This window comes from Uranotaenia lowii, chromosome 3, assembly GCF_029784155.1.
Source record: "Uranotaenia lowii strain MFRU-FL chromosome 3, ASM2978415v1, whole genome shotgun sequence".
Lineage (NCBI taxonomy): Eukaryota > Metazoa > Arthropoda > Insecta > Diptera > Culicidae > Uranotaenia > Uranotaenia lowii.
The window spans coordinates 46,451,399-46,470,901 of record NC_073693.1 but is presented as its reverse complement, the minus strand read 5'-3'; the positions used below and the strand labels follow the sequence as shown (position 1 = coordinate 46,470,901).

Sequence of the window (19,503 nt, the reverse complement as noted above, 5' to 3'; positions counted from 1 at the left end):
TTTCGTTGAAGTTATCCCTTCCAATTGCTTGCAATAAGCATCAACATACCTAGAATAGTTATTAGGTAAAAAAGCACACTGTTTGCATGGAACCTTCACTTGCTCACAATTTTAGATTAGATAAAATAAAATATAATTCGGTTTTTGTCAAATAAAAAACGAATGGAAGAAAAATTAAAAATTGTCTGGTCTCTCAATTCTTGATCCTGAACAAATTGTATAATGCTTCCTCTTCAAGTTTCTGAGCCAGCTTTGGTAAAATTGGATCCCACAGTTAACACACGACGTATTACAGGACACGACACTTAACGTTCTTACAAAACGTTTTGTAAGAACGTTAAGTGCCGTGTCCTGTAATACGTCGTGTGTAAACTGTGTAATTTAGTTCTTACGTTGGCTCAATCCCGTTTAATATGAGTAAAATTGGATTGTCTGATAACTGACTTTTGATTTTCAAAAACTTAAATTAAATGAAAAAACGTAGAACATTTTTAATAACTTTTCATTTGGCGTAAAAAACTTTACAGATAGGATAAATGTATTCTGAGTTATGAATGTGTATAAAAACACAAAAATAAAGGTGGCTCAAGATACCCCACATTTTTTATTTTTAGATATCACGCGAGTCGGTTGAAAATAAAATAGGTAAATAACTTGTTTTATACGAAAATCGCCAGTGTGCATTGGTTCTCAAGATTTACTGCTGGCCAAAAAATTGTGTTTTTATTTATTTATTATGTTCAAATAATAAAGTAAGACACTGGGTTGACCCTTTAAAAGGCCAAAAGTAAAGGCATAAATAAAATTCTGAGTATTTTATGAATTGAAAGAGTGGCTCCAGAGAGTCTCCTACGATTCCTGAAAGAATACTTATTTCTCTCAACTTAACATCTTCTCTATTTTTTTTAATTAATTCAAATTATCTCTGATTTCATATTTGAACTGCTTTCATATTCTAGAAAATATTCTAGAAAATCTCTTACAACGTGCTTGTTTCGTTAAACGAAGTAATGATAGGGGAGAAGCTTTTTTAAGCCGAATACTGATTTGTTCAAATATTACATCGAATATTTGTGTATACATAAACTATATACACATGAGCAGGCATCTGTTTTCTATACTTCGGAGTAATTTTTATGTTGAAATCTGGTTCAGTTCTCTAGAAAACGATTTTATTACAAAAGTTGTTTAAGTTTTCGAATGAGCACCTTAAGGGGGGGAAGGGTCTAACGGGTAAAAAAAACACCATTTTCAGGATTTTTTTAGAGCTATCGTTCAAACAAATGTATTCAAATTTTTTGCATTATACAAAGCATTGTTAAAAGAACATTTAGTAATTTTTTCGTAGAAAAATATTGAAAAATGAGCCGGTGACGGAGCACTTTCGAGGATGCCTTTTAGAAAACAGGATTTGCGGTGGACACTGTATCTCAGCACAGAATCATCTAAAGTCAAAAAATCAGAGCAAAATATTTTGAATAGATGTTTTTCTGGACCCCAACGTTTTTATTTAACTTAAAAAAAATTTTATTAAATTTTTGTGGCTGTTTGAAGTAAAAACTACGATTTTTCACGAAAAAAATCCTCCATTTTTTATCTGTTAAATCTCCCCAAAGTAAAAAAAAAAAGAAAAACGTTGGGGTTTGGTATTTTATATGAAGAAAATATTTTCCAAATTTGAAAAGAATCGGTGAGGTAGTTTTCAAAAGGCGATATCCACGGACTTTAAAAATGTGCTTTCGAGAAAAACGCGTTTGAAGTCTTGCAGTATTAGATAAGAGGAGATAAAGGCCTATAATCTCTACAGTTTTGCTTCGATTGACTTGAAAATTTGACACAACATTCTTGAAATGTTTTACAATAAGAAAATAAAATTAAAAAAAAATCGATTTTTTGAAAGTGTTAGACCAGGCATGTCACACTTGTTTAGGTGTGCGGGCCGCGTTAAAAATTTTCTATGGCGTAGAGGGCCGCAGCCAAAATCAGTTAAATCGGTACATTCAGCTTTAGTTTTTACTAATTCTCTTTTAAGGTGTTGATAAGGGCTTAGTTTATCTGTGGGCTTAGGTTAGAAGTTTTAGTTTTGAAAATCATTTTTTTTTTCTATTTTGTCTGTTATTTTTTTCCTGTTGGGGAGAGAATCCACTGCGACCATTAAGTTGATCTATTGTGGTATTATCCCGCGTTATTATTTTTACTTTGCAATGCTACTTGACACCCCTGCACTATTGGTTGAAATTGCAGTTGTTTACCGGTAGCACTACGAACATACACATATCTAGGTAGGATCTCCAAGTGCAATCTAAGTTCCCTTGGAAAGATCCATCCCCAAGCATGTGTTGCATCATTTAGGCGTAAAATTCCAAGGTGTACCCGGCTAGCATTTCACTAATGCTAAAACCGCCAACCTTCATCATACTATGTGTGCCAGGTTATGTCACGACCGGGATTCGATCTCATGAACGTTGGCTTAGAAGACAAGTCTGCTATCCTGTAGGCCACGATCTGCTGGCAACATTTTACAAACATGATGGAAGCATAAAAAACAGTCCATGATTCCACTCTCTTATTAGTATCAAATCTTTACAAAAGCTAAAATTTGCTGTATTTTTTATGTTCATCTGAATAAGATACAAAAATTACCCAAGTTTATGTTTCGGGTTTTTACGTATAATTTTTAAAAAGTCGAAATATTGCATCACAAAGTATCATTTTTGAATTTATTTTTTTTTGGATTTAAAAATTCATAAAATTCTTACAAGCCTTATGTTCAAAGCGTATAACCTTCAAAATGCAATGATTAGGTATACTGTGGGCTGTGGGCGCATTTAACCCGATAGGCACATATAGGAACACTTTCACCTACTTAAATTTTTTGTTTCTCAAACTATCTGTAGAGGATATATGAAATAAATAAAAGAGTACGTAAGAGCGAGCGAGAAAAATCACAAGTGTGCAAACAGGAGCACCGCAAACATTCAGTTGTTCTACGACTATTGCAACTTACGGTTGCGTGTTGTGTATGCGGAAAATATTTAGAATCGATAAGGAATTGGCGGATTCGACAATATCCATTAAATCTCTTCTTTTTACTACGCAACAATATCGCATTATTTATGATAAACCGGGAAAAACCGGGAAAAACTGGGAATTGTAAATACAGTAAGGGGCAAAATAAAGTGTCCAAATTATTTTTTTTTTTCAATTTCTTTTATTTTTCTGGTTAAAATTCAACGAAACACATCGTAAGCATTTTTAAAATATTGTTTACTATGTTCTTTTCAATTTTCTTAATGTTGCGCTGGTAAAAAAAGAAAGTTTTTCTGATAGAAAAAAACAGTTAATATTCCAAAAAAAACAGGGGCAACCGCAAAAAAAATTAAAATGTCGATAAGAAAACCGGGAAAAAATAGGGAATTTGAAAATGGCATTGGATCAACAAAACATGGTGATTAAGGTCATAATTCAAATTTATTTCAACAAACAATTTTCCATAAAAATATGGATGCTTAGGGGGCATCCATAAATTACGTAACGCTCCTAGGGGGGGGGAGGGGGTTAGCTCGAACGTTACGAATTGTGACATAGGGGAGGGGGGGAGGTATGCTCATCGTTACGTAACGATTTTTTCCATAAAAATTTCAGTTCAATCGCAGCTTTTTTATGTCATGCAATTTTGGCAGAATGATATGCAAACCAAAATCAGTTTAAAATTTGTAAGCTTAAACATGATTGAAATTGGTTTGTAATCTTTCCTCTTTAAAGATTCTGAAATAGACTTCTTGAAAGATGTATTAAATATCCGTGAAATAACCGTTGAAAAAAACCTCTACATTTAGGTACATTTACCCCTTTAAAACTCAATTCAATCTTAAGACGTAAATTTTACTATTTTTTTTCTCAATTTATTAAAAAAATGCAATTTTGATTCTTGCGACGAGTATTACTTAGTGGAATATATTTCGCATAATAAGTTAGGCTTCTTGAATAAATTAAAGTAAACGAGGTAGATCATCAGTTTACAAGCAAAGAGCAACTCATAACAAGAAAATCAATTTATTTTATGAGAGAGTTATTGTCAATGAGCACTAAGAAGCGATTTGGATAGATCGATATTAATTCCGTTTTGAAGAACGTTAAAAAAATAATGTTGAAATATTCGAAAATCAGAATTTAAAACCATGAGAAGATTACGGGGGGGGGGGGGGGGGTAATTATCAGCGTTACGTAATTTTCATAGGGGGGTATGTCGAAGCGTTACAATTTGTGACATACGGGGGGGAGGGGGTCAAAAAAGTGCAATTTTTGCGTTACGTAATTTATGGATGCCGCCTTATTTCTATCGATTATCATCATTATATAGAGAAAAAAATGTCATTGCTGTATTCAAATAAGTGATAATTGCCACATATTTGGATACAGCAGAACATGTAAAATGCAAATAAAAAAATAAAAATTGTTCATCAGTTTTGTGATTATGACAACCCAAGACACGTAAAGGGTTGAAACAAATATTTGACATTCCTATTTTCATATGTGAAATGATACTAATTCCAACATCATCTAGAGTCAAAATCTTGTATGAATTGGAAATTTGCTGATGGTACCGGATTTATGAGAGATTCCTTAATATTCTCCACAATTTCCATGTGAACATTTTACAATTTGAGAGTTTAGAAATTGTCGAACTTTTGTAATATTGAAAAGTGTTATTTATTATGACATTATCAAACTTTTATGTGAGCTGGAATAGATATCATTGCGTGTAATATCAATATTTTGGTAATTTCACCTGCGTGATGGGCGATTGTATGACCAGCCACTCATCCCATATAATAAGGTTCCGTACTGTGTTGAGCGCCAAGCATACGATTACCACATACCGGCAATGTTTTTCAAACCGTGTGGAGCACATCTCTCAGATATCCCCTTTTTTTGACAGATTTAAGCGTTTTTCCTCAGATTTAAGCTTTCGTCTCCTATGCTCTCAAGGCAAAAAAAGCTTAAATCTGAGGAAAAAAGCTTAAAAACGAGATTCACGAGCACATATTCAAAAGATGTTGGTCACACGATTTGTCTATGTATCGGTTTGAATAACATTGCCAGGATGTGATGTGAGTATGTAGAGTCAGCGTCTTCGTCAGGCATTCGTGTCCAAGCTTTCGGCCAACTAAGTCGGTGCCTCGTGCCTTGTGCAAAGGCTGAGTTTATAGCAGTAATATGGGATTGCACATCACCCATTCTGCAACCATTTAAATTCAACTGGTTTTCACTCTCTGGAGCCACTCTTGATTAGAACAATTCCTTAGCTTATAACTTTTTTGCCTTAAAAGATATGAAGTTCCGGTCTTGGATAAAGTTGTTCAGCTGATAATTTTTTTTGGAATTTATAATTAGGTACAAAAAAAAGTTAAATGAATTATTTCCACAGTAAAAAGAAAAATCATGTTGATTAAAAAAAAATTTTTAACCTAAAGTTAAGATTTACTCATGTGAACGTTACTTGATTTTTTTTTTCAAGATACTAAAAAAACTTATTCAAATAAGATTGGATGCAAGCAGCGTATTTAAAACAATAATAAAATGCATTGATCAGTAAAACTTCCACATTGAAACTGTTTAAACGGAACCACCTTGAATATATGTACAGCTGCATTTTCAATCATCTAATGTAGCTCACCATCAAACCAAAGTACAAACAACAAATGCGGCGCAAGCTCAAATTGATCCTAGTCTAGGTTCACGGTAAACTTGTATGCCAAAAATTTAGCCAGAATTAGATCACAGGAAGAGACTTTGCTGCAACTCTGAAGTTTTCGAGGGGTTTTGAATATTTCGTTCTGAAGGAAAAAACTGGTTAAATAATAAAAATAAAGAGAATTTATCATGCTTGTCGCGTTACCATCCCTCGTGGTCCAAATTGACTTCAATTTGACATGCTTCGTAGTTTAAACTTTAAAATAATGCAATGAAAAATAAAAGTTCTTTTTCACAATATGAACTTTCAGTTTTCCTGTATGGAGCCACTTTTATTCCTTAGGATTTCTTCATTGTTTCTAACGTTCTAAGTTATTGTTTCTCCGAAAAATTATTTGTTCATTTTCCTGCATACCTCTTTTAAATATGTTCAAAATAATTCAATAATAAGCATCTGTAGAAAATGCAAACGTTCAGTTGTTTTGTTGCTAATTTCAACCCCTTTATAACTGATGACCCAATAGATTATCTCCTAGTTACGTACCTCTTGTGTTCAAAACAGTTTCACTAATCTTAAATTGACCTTAAACTTTTCAGGCATGGTACGACAGCTTCGTCGACGCCATCAAGACCATGTTCGACTTCTCGCTGTTCTTCCAGTACAAGTTCGGCATGATGTCCCTTTCGACTCTGATGCTGTTCACCTGGTAAGAACTGAAAAAAAGACGGGGCCAAGTGTAAAAATGTTAAATTATTCGTTTTTGTTTTTTGTTTTTAGGTACATCATACCGTACTTCTGCATCCCGGATTACATCCTCATCTACGGTTTTACCGAACAGGATGGAGCTAATCTGATTTCTGTGATCGGTATTACGAACACTATCGGGATGGTCGGATTGGGTTGGCTCGGTGATCGTCCCTGGTGCAATGTGAGCCGGACCTATGCCATCTGTCTGGCTTGTGAGTATTTTATTTTTGGTTTTTTACATGATCTTTCCATCAATAACGTGACTTTGTTTTGTTTCAGTGTGCGGTGCTTCGATAGCTTTCATTCCGTTTATCGTTTCGAGCTACCCGTGGATGATGCTTATGTGTATCCTGTTCGGGATCACGTTTGCCAGCTCGTTTTCCTTTACCCCGATCATTCTGGTGCGATTGGTTAGTCTGGATGATTTTACCGTGGCCTATGGGTTGTGTCTGCTGGTGCAAGGTATCGGTAGCTTGATTGGGCCTCCGTTGGCAGGTTTCCTATTCGATTTGACCTCAAGTTGGGACGTTGCGTTTTATGCGGGTGGGTTCTTCATTTTCCTAGCCGGAATATTCGCCTGGTGTGTTGGCTCGCTGGATCCGATCCCGGATGACGAGGACGAAGAGAAGGAAAGTGAGGCATTTAGCTCGACTTTCACAGATTAGAGGGATAGTAGGCCACTCGAAAGTGACTGAAGACACAGAGATTTCAATTGTCTACGTTTCAAGGTTCATAATTGGAGAATACATTTAGTGACATCTTAGTTTTATCGTATTTAAAATTGAATTTCGTACTATTTTGACCTTTTTTCTAGAAAATTCACAAAATTCTGGCAATTCATGTCAGTTTAAAGTGACGATTTGTCTCTGTGCCTTCAGTCTGTTTAACAAGAATGAATTATTCAAATTTAAGACCTGAAGTTGGAGTTGATCGAGTAAAGATAGAGAGAGAGCAATAAGTACTTAGCAATGACAATTTTTTGTTTGTTTAATCTTGATACTAAGTTTACAGAGTAAGCATTTTTGGAGGTAGTGTTAATTAGTTGTAATTTTGTTTGATTGAAAACCGAAATCTGAATCAAAAACCTAACAATACAATTCAGCTACCTCATTTTTTTGTCTAAAAGTACAGTTTACACGCAATCCTCAAGTTCATTTTTGGCACATCTCGAAAACAATCCAAACCTAAAAAGTATTCAAAAAGAAATTTGAAAGCAACAAATAATATGCCTTAAACTTTTCCCTCTATTTCTATAGGAAAAAAAGTCCACGTGTAGAATCTTTGAAACACATTTCGTATTTTAGCTAGCTAGCAGAACAAAAACTTATGGAGACAGACATCAGATAGATCTGACTGCGGTCTATTTACACTAGTAAGATTTCGGCATCCCCAAAAAGGATGCAACACGATTCAGTTTAGTAGATAAAACTTGTGTAGCAATTGAAATATTTTGCTGAGCAAAACGTGTGATCCCCGATATAGTGTTTAGTTCAAATTTTTGGAAACGAATTTTGTCTAATAACACCAGAAAACAGGTTTTAATTGGCTCCTTTCGTAGCATATGAATATATCATAGATGCACCACGAGCATAAATTCCTCATTTAGGTAGCTACTTGTGTTTATCGTGTGATAAATAAAATAATTATTTAGGAAATTTTAGGCCAATTAGCAGACAAAAAGTATGCAGCAAACTTAAACCAATTAAAAGCATTCGTATGATAGTTTTAGATAAAGCTAGCCTCGGAAAAAATGTTTGATAAAAGAAAAAATACTAAAAAATAAATATAGCAAAAATTCTTCGAACATTTTTAACCAATTTTGGGATTGTAAAAATTACTGCTCTACATCGATGTTGAAATAACACTTTAGGGAAAACCGTAAAACATATATGCGAGCGAGTTCACCTACCCAATTACAACACTAGTTTGCAATAAATTTATATATTTGATTTCCCTTCTCATTTGCTGTGATCCGAAATCCCTTGTGAAAAATTGGATTCAAATTTGAAACCAGAATAATTTTTTTAATTTTTACTACAGATCTGACTGTGAATTTTAAATTCTTTATCGGAATCGATAAAATCTTAATTCGAATCTAATATCTGAATCTGAAATCTGAATCTGAAATCTGAATCTGAAATCTGAATCTGAAATCTGAATCTGAAATCTGAATCTGAAATCTGAATCTGAAATCTGAATCTGAAATCTGAATCTGAAATCTGAATCTGAAATCTGAATCTGAAATCTGAATCAGAAATCTGAATCTGAAATCTGAATCTGAAATCTGAATCTGAAATCTGAATCTGAAATCTGAATCTGAAATCTGAATCTGAAATCTGAATCTGAAATCTGAATCTGAAATCTGAATCTGAAATCTGAATCTGAAATCTGAATCTGAAATCTGAATCTGAAATCTGAATCTGAAATCTGAATCTGAAATCTGAATCTGAAATCTGAATCTGAAATCTGAATCTGAAATCTGAATCTGAAATCTGAATCTGAAATCTGAATCTGAAATCTGAATCTGAAATCTGAATCTGAAATCTGAATCTGAAATCTGAATCTGAAATCTGAATCTGAAATCTGAATCTGAAATCTGAATCTGAAATCTGAATCTGAAATCTGAATCTGAAATCTGAATCTGAAATCTGAATCTGAAATCTGAATCTGAAATCTGAATCTGAAATCTGAATCTGAAATCTGAATCTGAAATCTGAATCTGAAATCTGAATCTGAAATCTGAATCTGAAATCTGAATCTGAAATCTGAATCTGAAATCTGAATCTGAAATCTGAATCTGAAATCTGAATCTGAAATCTGAATCTGAAATCTGAATTTGCAATCTGAATTTGAAATCTGAATCTGAAATCTGAATCTGAAATCTGAATCTGAAATCTGAATCTGAAATCTGAATCTGAAACCTGAATCTGAAATCTGAAATCTGAATCTGAAATCTGAATCTGAAATCTGAATCTGAAATCTGAATCTGAAATCTGAATCTGAAATCTGAATCTGAAATCTGAATCTGAAATCTGAATCTGAAATCTGAATCTGAAATCTGAATCTGAAATCTGAATCTGAAATCTGAATCTGAAATCTGAATCTGAAATCTGAATCTGAAATCTGAATCTGAAATCTGAATCTGAAATCTGAATCTGAAATCTGAAATCTGAATCTGAAATCTGAATCTGAAATCTGAATCTGAAATCTGAATCTGAAATCTGAATTTGAAATCTGAATTTGAAATCTGAATCTGAAATCTGAATATGAAATCTGAATCTGAAATCTGAATCTGAAATCTGAATCTGAAATCTGAATCTGAAATCTGAATCTGAAATCTGAATCTGAAATCTGAATCTGAAATCTGAATCTGAAATCTGAATCTGAAATCTGAATCTGAAATCTGAATCTGAAATCTGAATCTGAAATCTGAATCTGAAATCTGAATCTGAAATCTGAATCTGAAATCTGAATCTGAAATCTGAATGTGAAATCTGAATGTGAAATCTGAATCTGAAATCTGAATCTGAAATCTGAATCTGAAATCTAAATCTGAAATCTAAACCTGAAATCTGAATCTGAAATCTGAATCTGAAATCTGAATCTGAAATCTGAAATCTGAAATCTGAATCTGAAATCTGAAATCTGAAATCTGAATCTGAAATCTGAATCTGAATCTGAATCTGAAATCTGAATCTGAATCTGAAATCTGAATCTGAAATCTGAATCTGAAATCTTAATCTGAAATCTGAATCTGAAATCTGAATCTGAAATCTGAATCTGAAATCTGAATCTGAAATCTGAATCTGAAATCTGAATCTGAAATCTGAATCTGAAATCTGAATCTGAAATCTGAATCTGAAATCTGAATCTGAAATCTGAATCTGAAATCTGAAATCTGAATCTAAAATCTGAATCTGAAATCTGAAATCTGAATCTGAAATCTGAATCTGAAATCTGAATCTGAAATCTGAATCTGAAATCTGAATCTGAAATCTGAATCTGAAATCTGGAATCTGAAATCTGAAATCTGAAATCTGAAATCTGAAATCTGAAATCTGAAATCTGAAATCTGAAATCTGAAATCTGAATCTGAAATCTGAATCTGAAATCTGAATCTGAAATCTGAATCTGAAATCTGAATCTGAAATCTGGAATCTGAAATCTGAAATCTGAAATCTGAAATCTGAAATCTGAATCTGAAATCTGAAATCTGAATCTGAAATCTGAATCTGAAATCTGAATCTGAATCTGAAATCTGAAATCTGAATTCGAAATCTGAAATCTGAATCTAAAATCTGAATCTGAAATAGATTCAGATTTCAGATTCAGATTCAGTACCTAATGGAAGGAGAAAATACACCAATATGCGAAACATGTGGTATCCAGCTTACGGTGAAACACATTTTACTTGAATGCCGGAAATATGACAACCAAAGACGAAATCTACTACCCGAAGGCAGCCTGGCAGACAAACTGGAAAACAACAAAATTAAGGAAAATCAAATCATTCGTTTCTTTAAACAGTGTGATCTATTCAATGTGATATAATTATTTATTTTTAATTTGAGGGTGAAAACATTAGGTTAATCCCTCTTTAAATAAAGCGTACAAAAAAAAAAAAGATTTCAGATTCAGATTTCAGATTTCAGATTCAGATTTCAGATTCAGATTTCAGATTCAGATTTCAGATTCAAATTCAGATTTCAGATTCAGTTTTTAGATTCAGAGTTCAGATTCAGAGTTCAGATTCAGATTTCAGATTCAGATTCAGATTTCAGATTCAGATTTCAGATTCAGATTTCAGATTCAGATTTCAGATTTCAGATTCAGATTTAGATTTCAGATTCAGATTTAGATTTCAGATTCAGATTTCAGATTCAGATTTCAGATTCAGATTTCAGATTCAGATTTCAGATTCAGATTTCAGATTCAGATTTTAGATTCGAATTAAGATTTTATCGATTGAGATACCTGAATCTGAAATTTTAATCTGAAATCTAAATCTGAATCTGAATATTCAGATTCAGCACTCTGAAAGCCCAGGAAAATTACTCCCTAATAAGACCTTGAGTGTCAATTTGACACTCAAGGTCTTATTAGGGAGTTATTTTCCTGGGCTTTCAGGGTACATCCTCAAAAAAAGTAATGATACAAAATAAAAGATTACAAGAATTCACTGAGAGTCTCCGAATTATTTTTGTTATTTGGATGAACCCGAATAGTTTTACAAGCCGCCAAACCTCCGATAGTGTCATATTGACAGCGGATCTAGAAAAATGAAAGAATTTAATTATTTAGAATATTTTGTTTATTTTCCAAGAAAATACAGGACTAGTCATTGCGATCGTAAATACATTATAGGTACAACGTTTAAAAATGAATCTACCTATTCTATTATAAACCGGAACTGCCTATCTATCAGAAACACCAATATTTCAAAATTGTTATAATTCACAATACAATCTACTAGCACAATAAGTATATGGATTTTGTCTCTAAAATTGACTGTAGAATATTGTTTTGTTCAATATGTGAACCATTAATGGTTCTTCAAACATTTGTTTATATTTAGTTAGTTTCTATTTAAACACGCAAAAATGTTCTAGTTTCTGTTTTCCGAATAAATATAACCCGACTTTTGTTAATTTCGTTCACGTTACACGAAGCAAACAGTGCTGAGCTATTTTCGATTCACGGAGTTTGGTATGATGATTGTATTGTCATTTTCCGGTATCCGTAAATCGCTAGGAGTAGAAACGAAACAAAAAAAAAACTCTCAACGATCAACTAGGTACATCGATAACGAAAATCTAAAAACGTTTTACACTAAACTTCAAGTCTTATAGATTCCAGAAGACGCGACAGGTTTTGCGTTTCTTGTTATAGGAGTTGTTAAATTTATTTTTTGGGACGTCATCTGCTCTTAGTTGGTGGCCAGGAATCGAATAGCTTACAGCAATTTCCGTATATCATCTGGCTTGGAACCGTAAAGTTCGTGTCGCAGGCTCCTACAGTCATCGATTATGAAACTAGAAAATATTAAATGAACAATTTAACTAGTTTGACTACAAATCAAAGAGCTTTTACCTGTAGAAAAGAACTGTTAACGGAGCTGTTACCAGATGCCAGATAGAGTGAGCATCAAACGTCCATAGAATCGGTGGGAAATCGTTGATTTCGAGCAACAGTGAGGATGTTGCCAACACAATGAACAGGAAGCACTTCCACACGTAGCGTCGTTTGCGACGTTGTAGAAAACACCAGAAGATCCATCCGGCTGCCCCGGACATTCCTTCGAAAAAAGTTAATTAAGTATGTGATAACAGTCTTCTTACTAGTTTAAAAATACTCACCTGTTATAATGTTTGCTTTCATGTTATAAGCATAATCGAACCTTCCAATGCTCAGATAAGAAAAGTGATTGATGAAAAACACCAAACATGCCAAACTGACGGCGCCCTTCAAATAGCGCGACTTCCGGTGTATCATCCGGATTACCATGCAGTAAAACGAAGCCAGCACCATTGAATAGGCAAACGCATAGTCGAACAACTCCGTGATGGGAAAATCTCTCGCGTGAAAAACGGTCGACCAAATCCAAGCATTGAGGCTCACGTACGAAAACACGTGCCACATCGTGAACATGGGACTATCGGGTCGAACCTCTCGACGGAACTTCTTCAACATTGTATAGTGGGTCCCAAAATTGGCAATCGAAAAGGCAACGGAAGCCGGCTCCTGAAGTCCCAGTATCCGTATAAAAGGCCATTTGCCGTAAAACTGCGGTACCGTCCAGTTGCGCTTCAGAAAAGCGCCAGTCGTTCGCCACATGCATTCGTAGCTGCACTCATCGTAGCAGTTCCAGATCATCAGCTTATTGATGGTGCTCTGGCTTCCCCGCAGATCTTCGCGAAACTGAAATCCAGCTTCAAGTGTTGAAAAAAAAGAGAAAATTACCATTTTGCATTAAAAAATCGATAAAACTTCGACTTACGTTTGGTGCAATTGCGTCCAACGCATGACATGAGACAATTTTGGAAGAACTGACTCTGATCTCCTCCGGATGAGCCAACACGCTGAAACAGACCCAAAAATGCAACGACCAGGAACAGCGCTGGCCAACGTAAACGCACCATTTCAGGCTTTAATAGGACCAAATAAGTTTAAAAAGACATTCAAATGAGTGCACACTATGCAGCAGCAGCAGCAGCCGAAAAGACGTAAAAGTTAAAAATCGATAACTTCATGGAAACCGTTTCCGGTGGGCCGATACTAGTTCCGAGGTGTGTCTGCAGCTATTCATATAATAGTTTTCAGTATTTTATCTTTACTTTCAAAAAATTCAAACGATCCAAAGGATTTTTAATCGATTTCGATTGAAGGACTTTGTCTGCAGAATATCTGGATTTTTAGACCGAACGTACTACACACGAAGTTTTATGAATGAAAATCTAGAAACAGTTAGCAAAACAATAAAGAAAAAAGAAGTTTTCCCAGTTATCATTCTGCGATCATTCTGATTCTGGTGCAGTCATTTTCATCATCAACGAAGGGTCAGTCACGAATGACGTAAAAGTTTGAGGACTCAACTTTTATAGTTGAAAATTTTTAATACTTTTGGTTATGTAAATACAAATTAGGAGCAAGTTAAAAAAGGATCTAAGAAAAGATTATTTTAAAATTCGTTTATTTTTAGCTTCGTAATATGTAACATGCAGTTTTCTGATAAGGGAAGAGTGATGATTTGCGATGTTTTCATCTGATGTTGACATCATTATAGCGATGATTTCATTACAGTGCGCTCCGTTATAACGTTTTTTTTTTCACCTGGAGGCAAACTAGAGGCAACCTAGGTTCGCTCTAACTGCTGTCATCGTGCTCATTTATTGCTCGAGAGGCAACCTAGGTTCGCTCGAAAAAGGGACGGAGTCGCCCTGAGAAAAAAGTCAGTTTTGCGAGAAGTTCACCAATACTCTCAACGTTGTTGTCAAAACATTAAACAGCTGTTTTTGGCTGAAAACAAAACAGTTGAAATAATGAACGGGCAAATGATTATTGCCGCGATTTTGAACCTCTCAGCCAAGCAAAATCGTGCTATCTGCAGTCCAGTGCAATCCGGACACGAAAAACGGCAGTCCGGATGTGAAGAACCGAATGAAGAAATCTAGAAGGGAGAACAAAATGTCAGCTGCATGTAAACATTGTGCTCGTTCTCACGCACACCTGCGTATGGAATAACTCGAAACCCGAATTTCGTTTTTTTATTCTGACGGTTCCAGAGCCAAATCCGGAATCAAAAAAAAAATACGCCATTATTTTGTCTTATTTTTCATTGGAAGCTTTTGAAAAACGATCGACAAGGGAGAAAAATTACAGTTTGCTTAAATAGGGAATATTTTTGTAAATATGATCACTTTTGACACTTTTGTAATTTTTGTCATTTTTATCACTATTGCCATTTTGTGTGATTTTTGGAATTTTTGTCATTTTGGTCATTTGTAAGTTTTGTCATTTTTTTTTGCCTTTTTTGTCAGTAAAGTCATTTTTTTTTTATTTTTAAAATTTTGGCATTTTTAAATTTTTTGTCAGTTTTGTCATTTTTGTCATTTTTGTCATTTTTGTCATTTTTGTCATTTTTGTCATTTTTGTCATTTTTGTCATTTTTGTCATTTTTGTCATTTTTGTCATTTTTGTCATTTTTGTCATTTTTGTCATTTTTGTCATTTTTGTCATTTTTTTCATTTTTGTCATTTTTGTCATTTTTGTCATTTTTGTCATTTTTGTCATTTTTGTCATTTTTGTCATTTTTGTCATTTTTGTCATTTTTGTCATTTTTGTCATTTTTGTCATTTTTTATTTTGTCATTTTTGTCATTTTTGTCATTTTTTGTCATTTTTGTCATTTTTGTCATTTTTGTCATTTTTGTCATTTTTGTCATTTTTGTCATTTTTGTCATTTTTGTCATTTTTGTCATTTTTGTCATTTTTGTCATTTTTGTCATTTTTGTCATTTTTGTCATTTTTGTCATTTTTGTCATTTTGTCATTTTTGTCATTTTTGTCATTTTTGTCATTTTTTGTCATTTTTGTCATTTTTGTCATTTTTGTCATTTTTGTCATTTTTGTCATTTTTGTCATTTTTGTCATTTTTGTCATTTTTGTCATTTTTGTCATTTTTGTCATTTTTGTCATTTTTGTCATTTTTGTCATTTTTGTCATTTTTGTCATTTTTGTCATTTTTTGTCATTTTTGTCATTTTTGTCATTTTTGTCATTTTTGTCATTTTTGTCATTTTTGTCATTTTTGTCATTTTTGTCATTTTTGTCATTTTTGTCATTTTTGTCATTTTTGTCATTTTTGTCATTTTTGTCATTTTTGTCATTTTTGTCATTTTTGTAATTTTTGTAATTTTTGTCATTTTTGTCATTTTTGTCATTTTTGTCATTTTTGTCATTTTTGTCATTTTTGTCATTTTTGTCATTTTTGTCATTTTTGTCATTTTTGTCATTTTTGTCATTTTTGTCATTTTTGTCATTTTTGTCATTTTTGTCATTTTTGTCATTTTTGTCATTTTTGTCATTTTTGTCATTTTTGTCATTTTTGTCATTTTTGTCATTTTTGTCATTTTTGTCATTTTTGTCATTTTTGTCATTTTTGTCATTTTTGTCATTTTTGTCATTTTTGTCATTTTTGTTATTTTTGTCATTTTTGTCATTTTTGTCATTTTTGTCATTTTTGTCATTTTTGTCATTTTTGTCATTTTTGTCATTTTTGTCATTTTTGTCATTTTTGTCATTTTTGTCATTTTTTGTCATTTTTGTCGTTTTTGTCATTTTTGTCATTTTTGTCATTTTTGTCATTTTTGTCATTTTTGTCATTTTTGTCATTTTTGTCATTTTTGTCATTTTTGTCATTTTTGTCATTTTTGTCATTTTTGTCATTTTTGTCATTTTTGTCATTTTTGTCATTTTTGTCATTTTGGTCATTTTTGTCATTTTTGTCATTTTTGTCATTTTTGTCATTTTTGTCATTTTTTGTCATTTTTGTCATTTTTGTCATTTTTTGTCATTTTTGTCATTTTTGTCATTTTTGTCATTTTTGTCATTTTTGTCATTTTTGTCATTTTTTGGTCATTTTTGTCATTTTTGTCATTTTTGTCATTTTTGTCATTTTTGTCATTTTTGTCATTTTTGTCATTTTTGTCATTTTTGTCATTTTTGTCATTTTTGTCATTTTTGTCATTTTTGTCATTTTTGTCATTTTTGTCATTTTTGTCATTTTTGTCATTTTTGTCATTTTTGTCATTTTTGTCATTTTTGTCATTTTTGTCATTTTTGTCATTTTTGTCATTTTTGTCATTTTTGTCATTTTTGTCATTTTTGTCATTTTTGTCATTTTTTGTCATTTTTTGTCATTTTTGTCATTTTTGTCATTTTTGTCATTTTTGTCATTTTTGTCATTTTTGTCATTTTTGTCATTTTTTGTCATTTTTGTCATTTTTGTCATTTTTGTCATTTTTGTCATTTTTGTCATTTTTGTAATTTTTGTAATTTTTGTCATTTTTGTCATTTTTGTCATTTTTGTCATTTTTTGTCATTTTTGTCATTTTTGTCATTTTTGTCATTTTTGTCATTTTTGTCATTTTTGTCATTTTTGTCATTTTTGTCATTTTTGTCATTTTTGTCATTTTTGTCATTTTTGTCATTTTTGTCATTTTTGTCATTTTTGTCATTTTTGTCATTTTTGTCATTTTTGTCATTTTTGTCATTTTTGTCATTTTTGTCATTTTTGTCATTTTTGTCATTTTTGTCATTTTTGTCATTTTTGTCATTTTTGTTATTTTTGTCATTTTTGTCATTTTTTGTCATTTTTGTCATTTTTGTCATTTTTGTCATTTTTGTCATTTTTGTCATTTTGTCATTTTTGTCATTTTTGTCATTTTTGTCATTTTTGTCATTTTTGTCATTTTTGTCATTTTTGTCGTTTTTGTCATTTTTGTCATTTTTGTCATTTTTGTCATTTTTTGTCATTTTTGTCATTTTTGTCATTTTTGTCATTTTTGTCATTTTTGTCATTTTTGTCATTTTTGTCATTTTTGTCATTTTTGTCATTTTTGTCATTTTTGTCATTTTTTGTCATTTTTGTCATTTTGGTCAATTTTTGTCATTTTTGTCATTTTTGTCATTTTTGTCATTTTTGTCATTTTTGTCATTTTTGTCATTTTTGTCATTTTTGTCATTGTTTTGTCATTTTTGTCATTTTTGTCATTTTTGTCATTTTTGTCATTTTTGTCATTTTTTGTCATTTTTGTCATTTTTGTCATTTTTGTAATTTTTGTAATTTTTTGTAATTTTTGTAATTTTTGTAATTTTTGTCATTTTTGTCATTTTTGTCATTTTTGTCATTTTTGTCATTTTTGTCATTTTTGTCATTTGTCATTTTGTCATTTTTGTCATTTTTGTCATTTTTGTATTTTTTGTCATTTTGTCATTTTTGTCATTTTTGTAATTTTTGTCATTTTTGTAATTTTTGTCATTTTTGTCATTTTTGTCATTTTTGTCATTTTTGTCATTTTTGTCATTTTTGTCATTTTTGTCATTTTGTCATTTTTGTCATTTTTGTCATTTTTGTCATTTTTGTCATTTTTTGGTCATTTTTGTCATTTTTGTCATTTTTGTCATTTTTGTCATTTTTGTCATTTTTGTCATTTTTGTCATTTTTGTCATTTTTTGTCATTTTTGTCATTTTTGTCATTTTTGTCATTTTTGTCATTTTTGTCATTTTTGTCATTTTTGTCATTTTTGTCATTTTTGTCATTTTTGTCATTTTTGTCATTTTTGTCATTTTTGTCATTTTTGTCATTTTTGTCATTTTTGTCATTTTTGTCATTTTTGTCATTTTTGTCATTTTTTGTCATTTTTGTCATTTTTGTCATTTTTTGTCATTTTTGTCATTTTTGTCATTTTTGTCATTTTTGTCATTTTTGTCATTTTTGTCATTTTTGTCATTTTTGTCATTTTTGTCATTTTGTCATTTTTGTCATTTTTGTCATTTTTGTCATTTTTTGTCATTTTTGTCATTTTTGTCATTTTTGTCATTTTTGTCATTTTTGTCATTTTTGTCATTTTTGTCATTTTTGTCATTTTTGTCATTTTTGTCATTTTTGTCATTTTTGTCATTTTTGTCATTTTTGTCATTTTGTCATTTTTGTCATTTTTGTCATTTTTGTCATTTTTGTCATTTTTGTCATTTTTGTCATTTTTGTCATTTTTGTCATTTTTGTCATTTTTGTCATTTTTTGTCATTTTTGTTAAGTTTTTCTTTTTTTTTGTTTTGTCATTTTTTTTCTTTTTTGGTATTCCTGGTCATTTTTGTTATTTTTGCCATTTTTGTTATTTTTGTCATTTTTGTCATGTTTGTCATTTTTGTGATTTTTATCATTTTTGTTATTTTAACTTGTCATTTTTGTCATTTCTCTTTTTGTACATTTTACTTTTTCTTTAACAAAAGTTTTTAATATTCAAAAATTCTATGAAACTTTTCAATTGAAATTTCTGTTTTCAATTTTGAAAAAAAGTCTTGGAGTGTCTGTGCATAAAGAAGATCACAAATATGACACAAATTAAGAAATTTGGTTAGGGGGGGGGGGGGGGGGGGGTGGGGTGGGGGGGGGGGGGAGTTGTGGGTTATTTTCAAATTGAGAACTATACAACAAACACTGTTTCCTACCACGTACCATGCCGATCTTATTTAAAAAATGTGTTTAATGATAATTGGTTAAATACCAATGGATACAAGCGAGATTTCAGTCTAATCTGACACTTACGGATCAAATTCCGATACACGAATATTGATTTCATCACTCAATTTTGAAAGTCTGTAAAATCTGGGCACTCTCAGCAAAAATCTGGGCAAAATCTGTGTCTGACCAATATCTGGAAGACGGGTCAAAAGTCTTGGTTTTACAGACAAATCTGGGCACCTGGCAACCCAGGTCGCGACGCGATTCCTGCTGTCAAATCTGTCAATCGAAGTTCGACCCTGGAATTTTCTGACG

General features: G+C 31.9%; 2 protein-coding genes across 5 annotated transcripts in view; one reads left to right on the top strand and one right to left on the bottom strand.

Annotated features, from left to right (window-relative positions):
• LOC129751125 (uncharacterized) overlaps window positions 1-8,394 on the top strand; it is an 82,571-nt gene extending 74,177 nt beyond the window's left edge. For all 4 annotated transcript variants that reach the window (XM_055746434.1, XM_055746430.1, XM_055746433.1 and 1 more), the window contains 3 exons: window positions 6,295-6,404; window positions 6,476-6,657; window positions 6,725-8,394. In XM_055746434.1, the coding sequence (XP_055602409.1) occupies window positions 6,295-6,404; window positions 6,476-6,657; window positions 6,725-7,110 (678 nt within the window). In that variant the 3' untranslated portion in view covers window positions 7,111-8,394. The remainder of the gene's footprint in view (window positions 1-6,294; window positions 6,405-6,475; window positions 6,658-6,724) is intronic.
• A 3,339-nt stretch (window positions 8,395-11,733) lies between these two features.
• Window positions 11,734-13,922, bottom strand: LOC129754902 (post-GPI attachment to proteins factor 3). Its single transcript, XM_055751164.1, has 4 exons — window positions 13,443-13,922; window positions 12,802-13,374; window positions 12,536-12,740; window positions 11,734-12,477 (listed from the first exon to the last, which is right to left on the bottom strand). Exons 1-4 carry the CDS (start codon window positions 13,582-13,584, stop codon window positions 12,399-12,401), a joined length of 999 nt encoding a protein of 332 aa, XP_055607139.1. The 5' UTR covers window positions 13,585-13,922; the 3' UTR covers window positions 11,734-12,398.
• Between the last annotated feature and the right edge of the window lie 5,581 nt (window positions 13,923-19,503).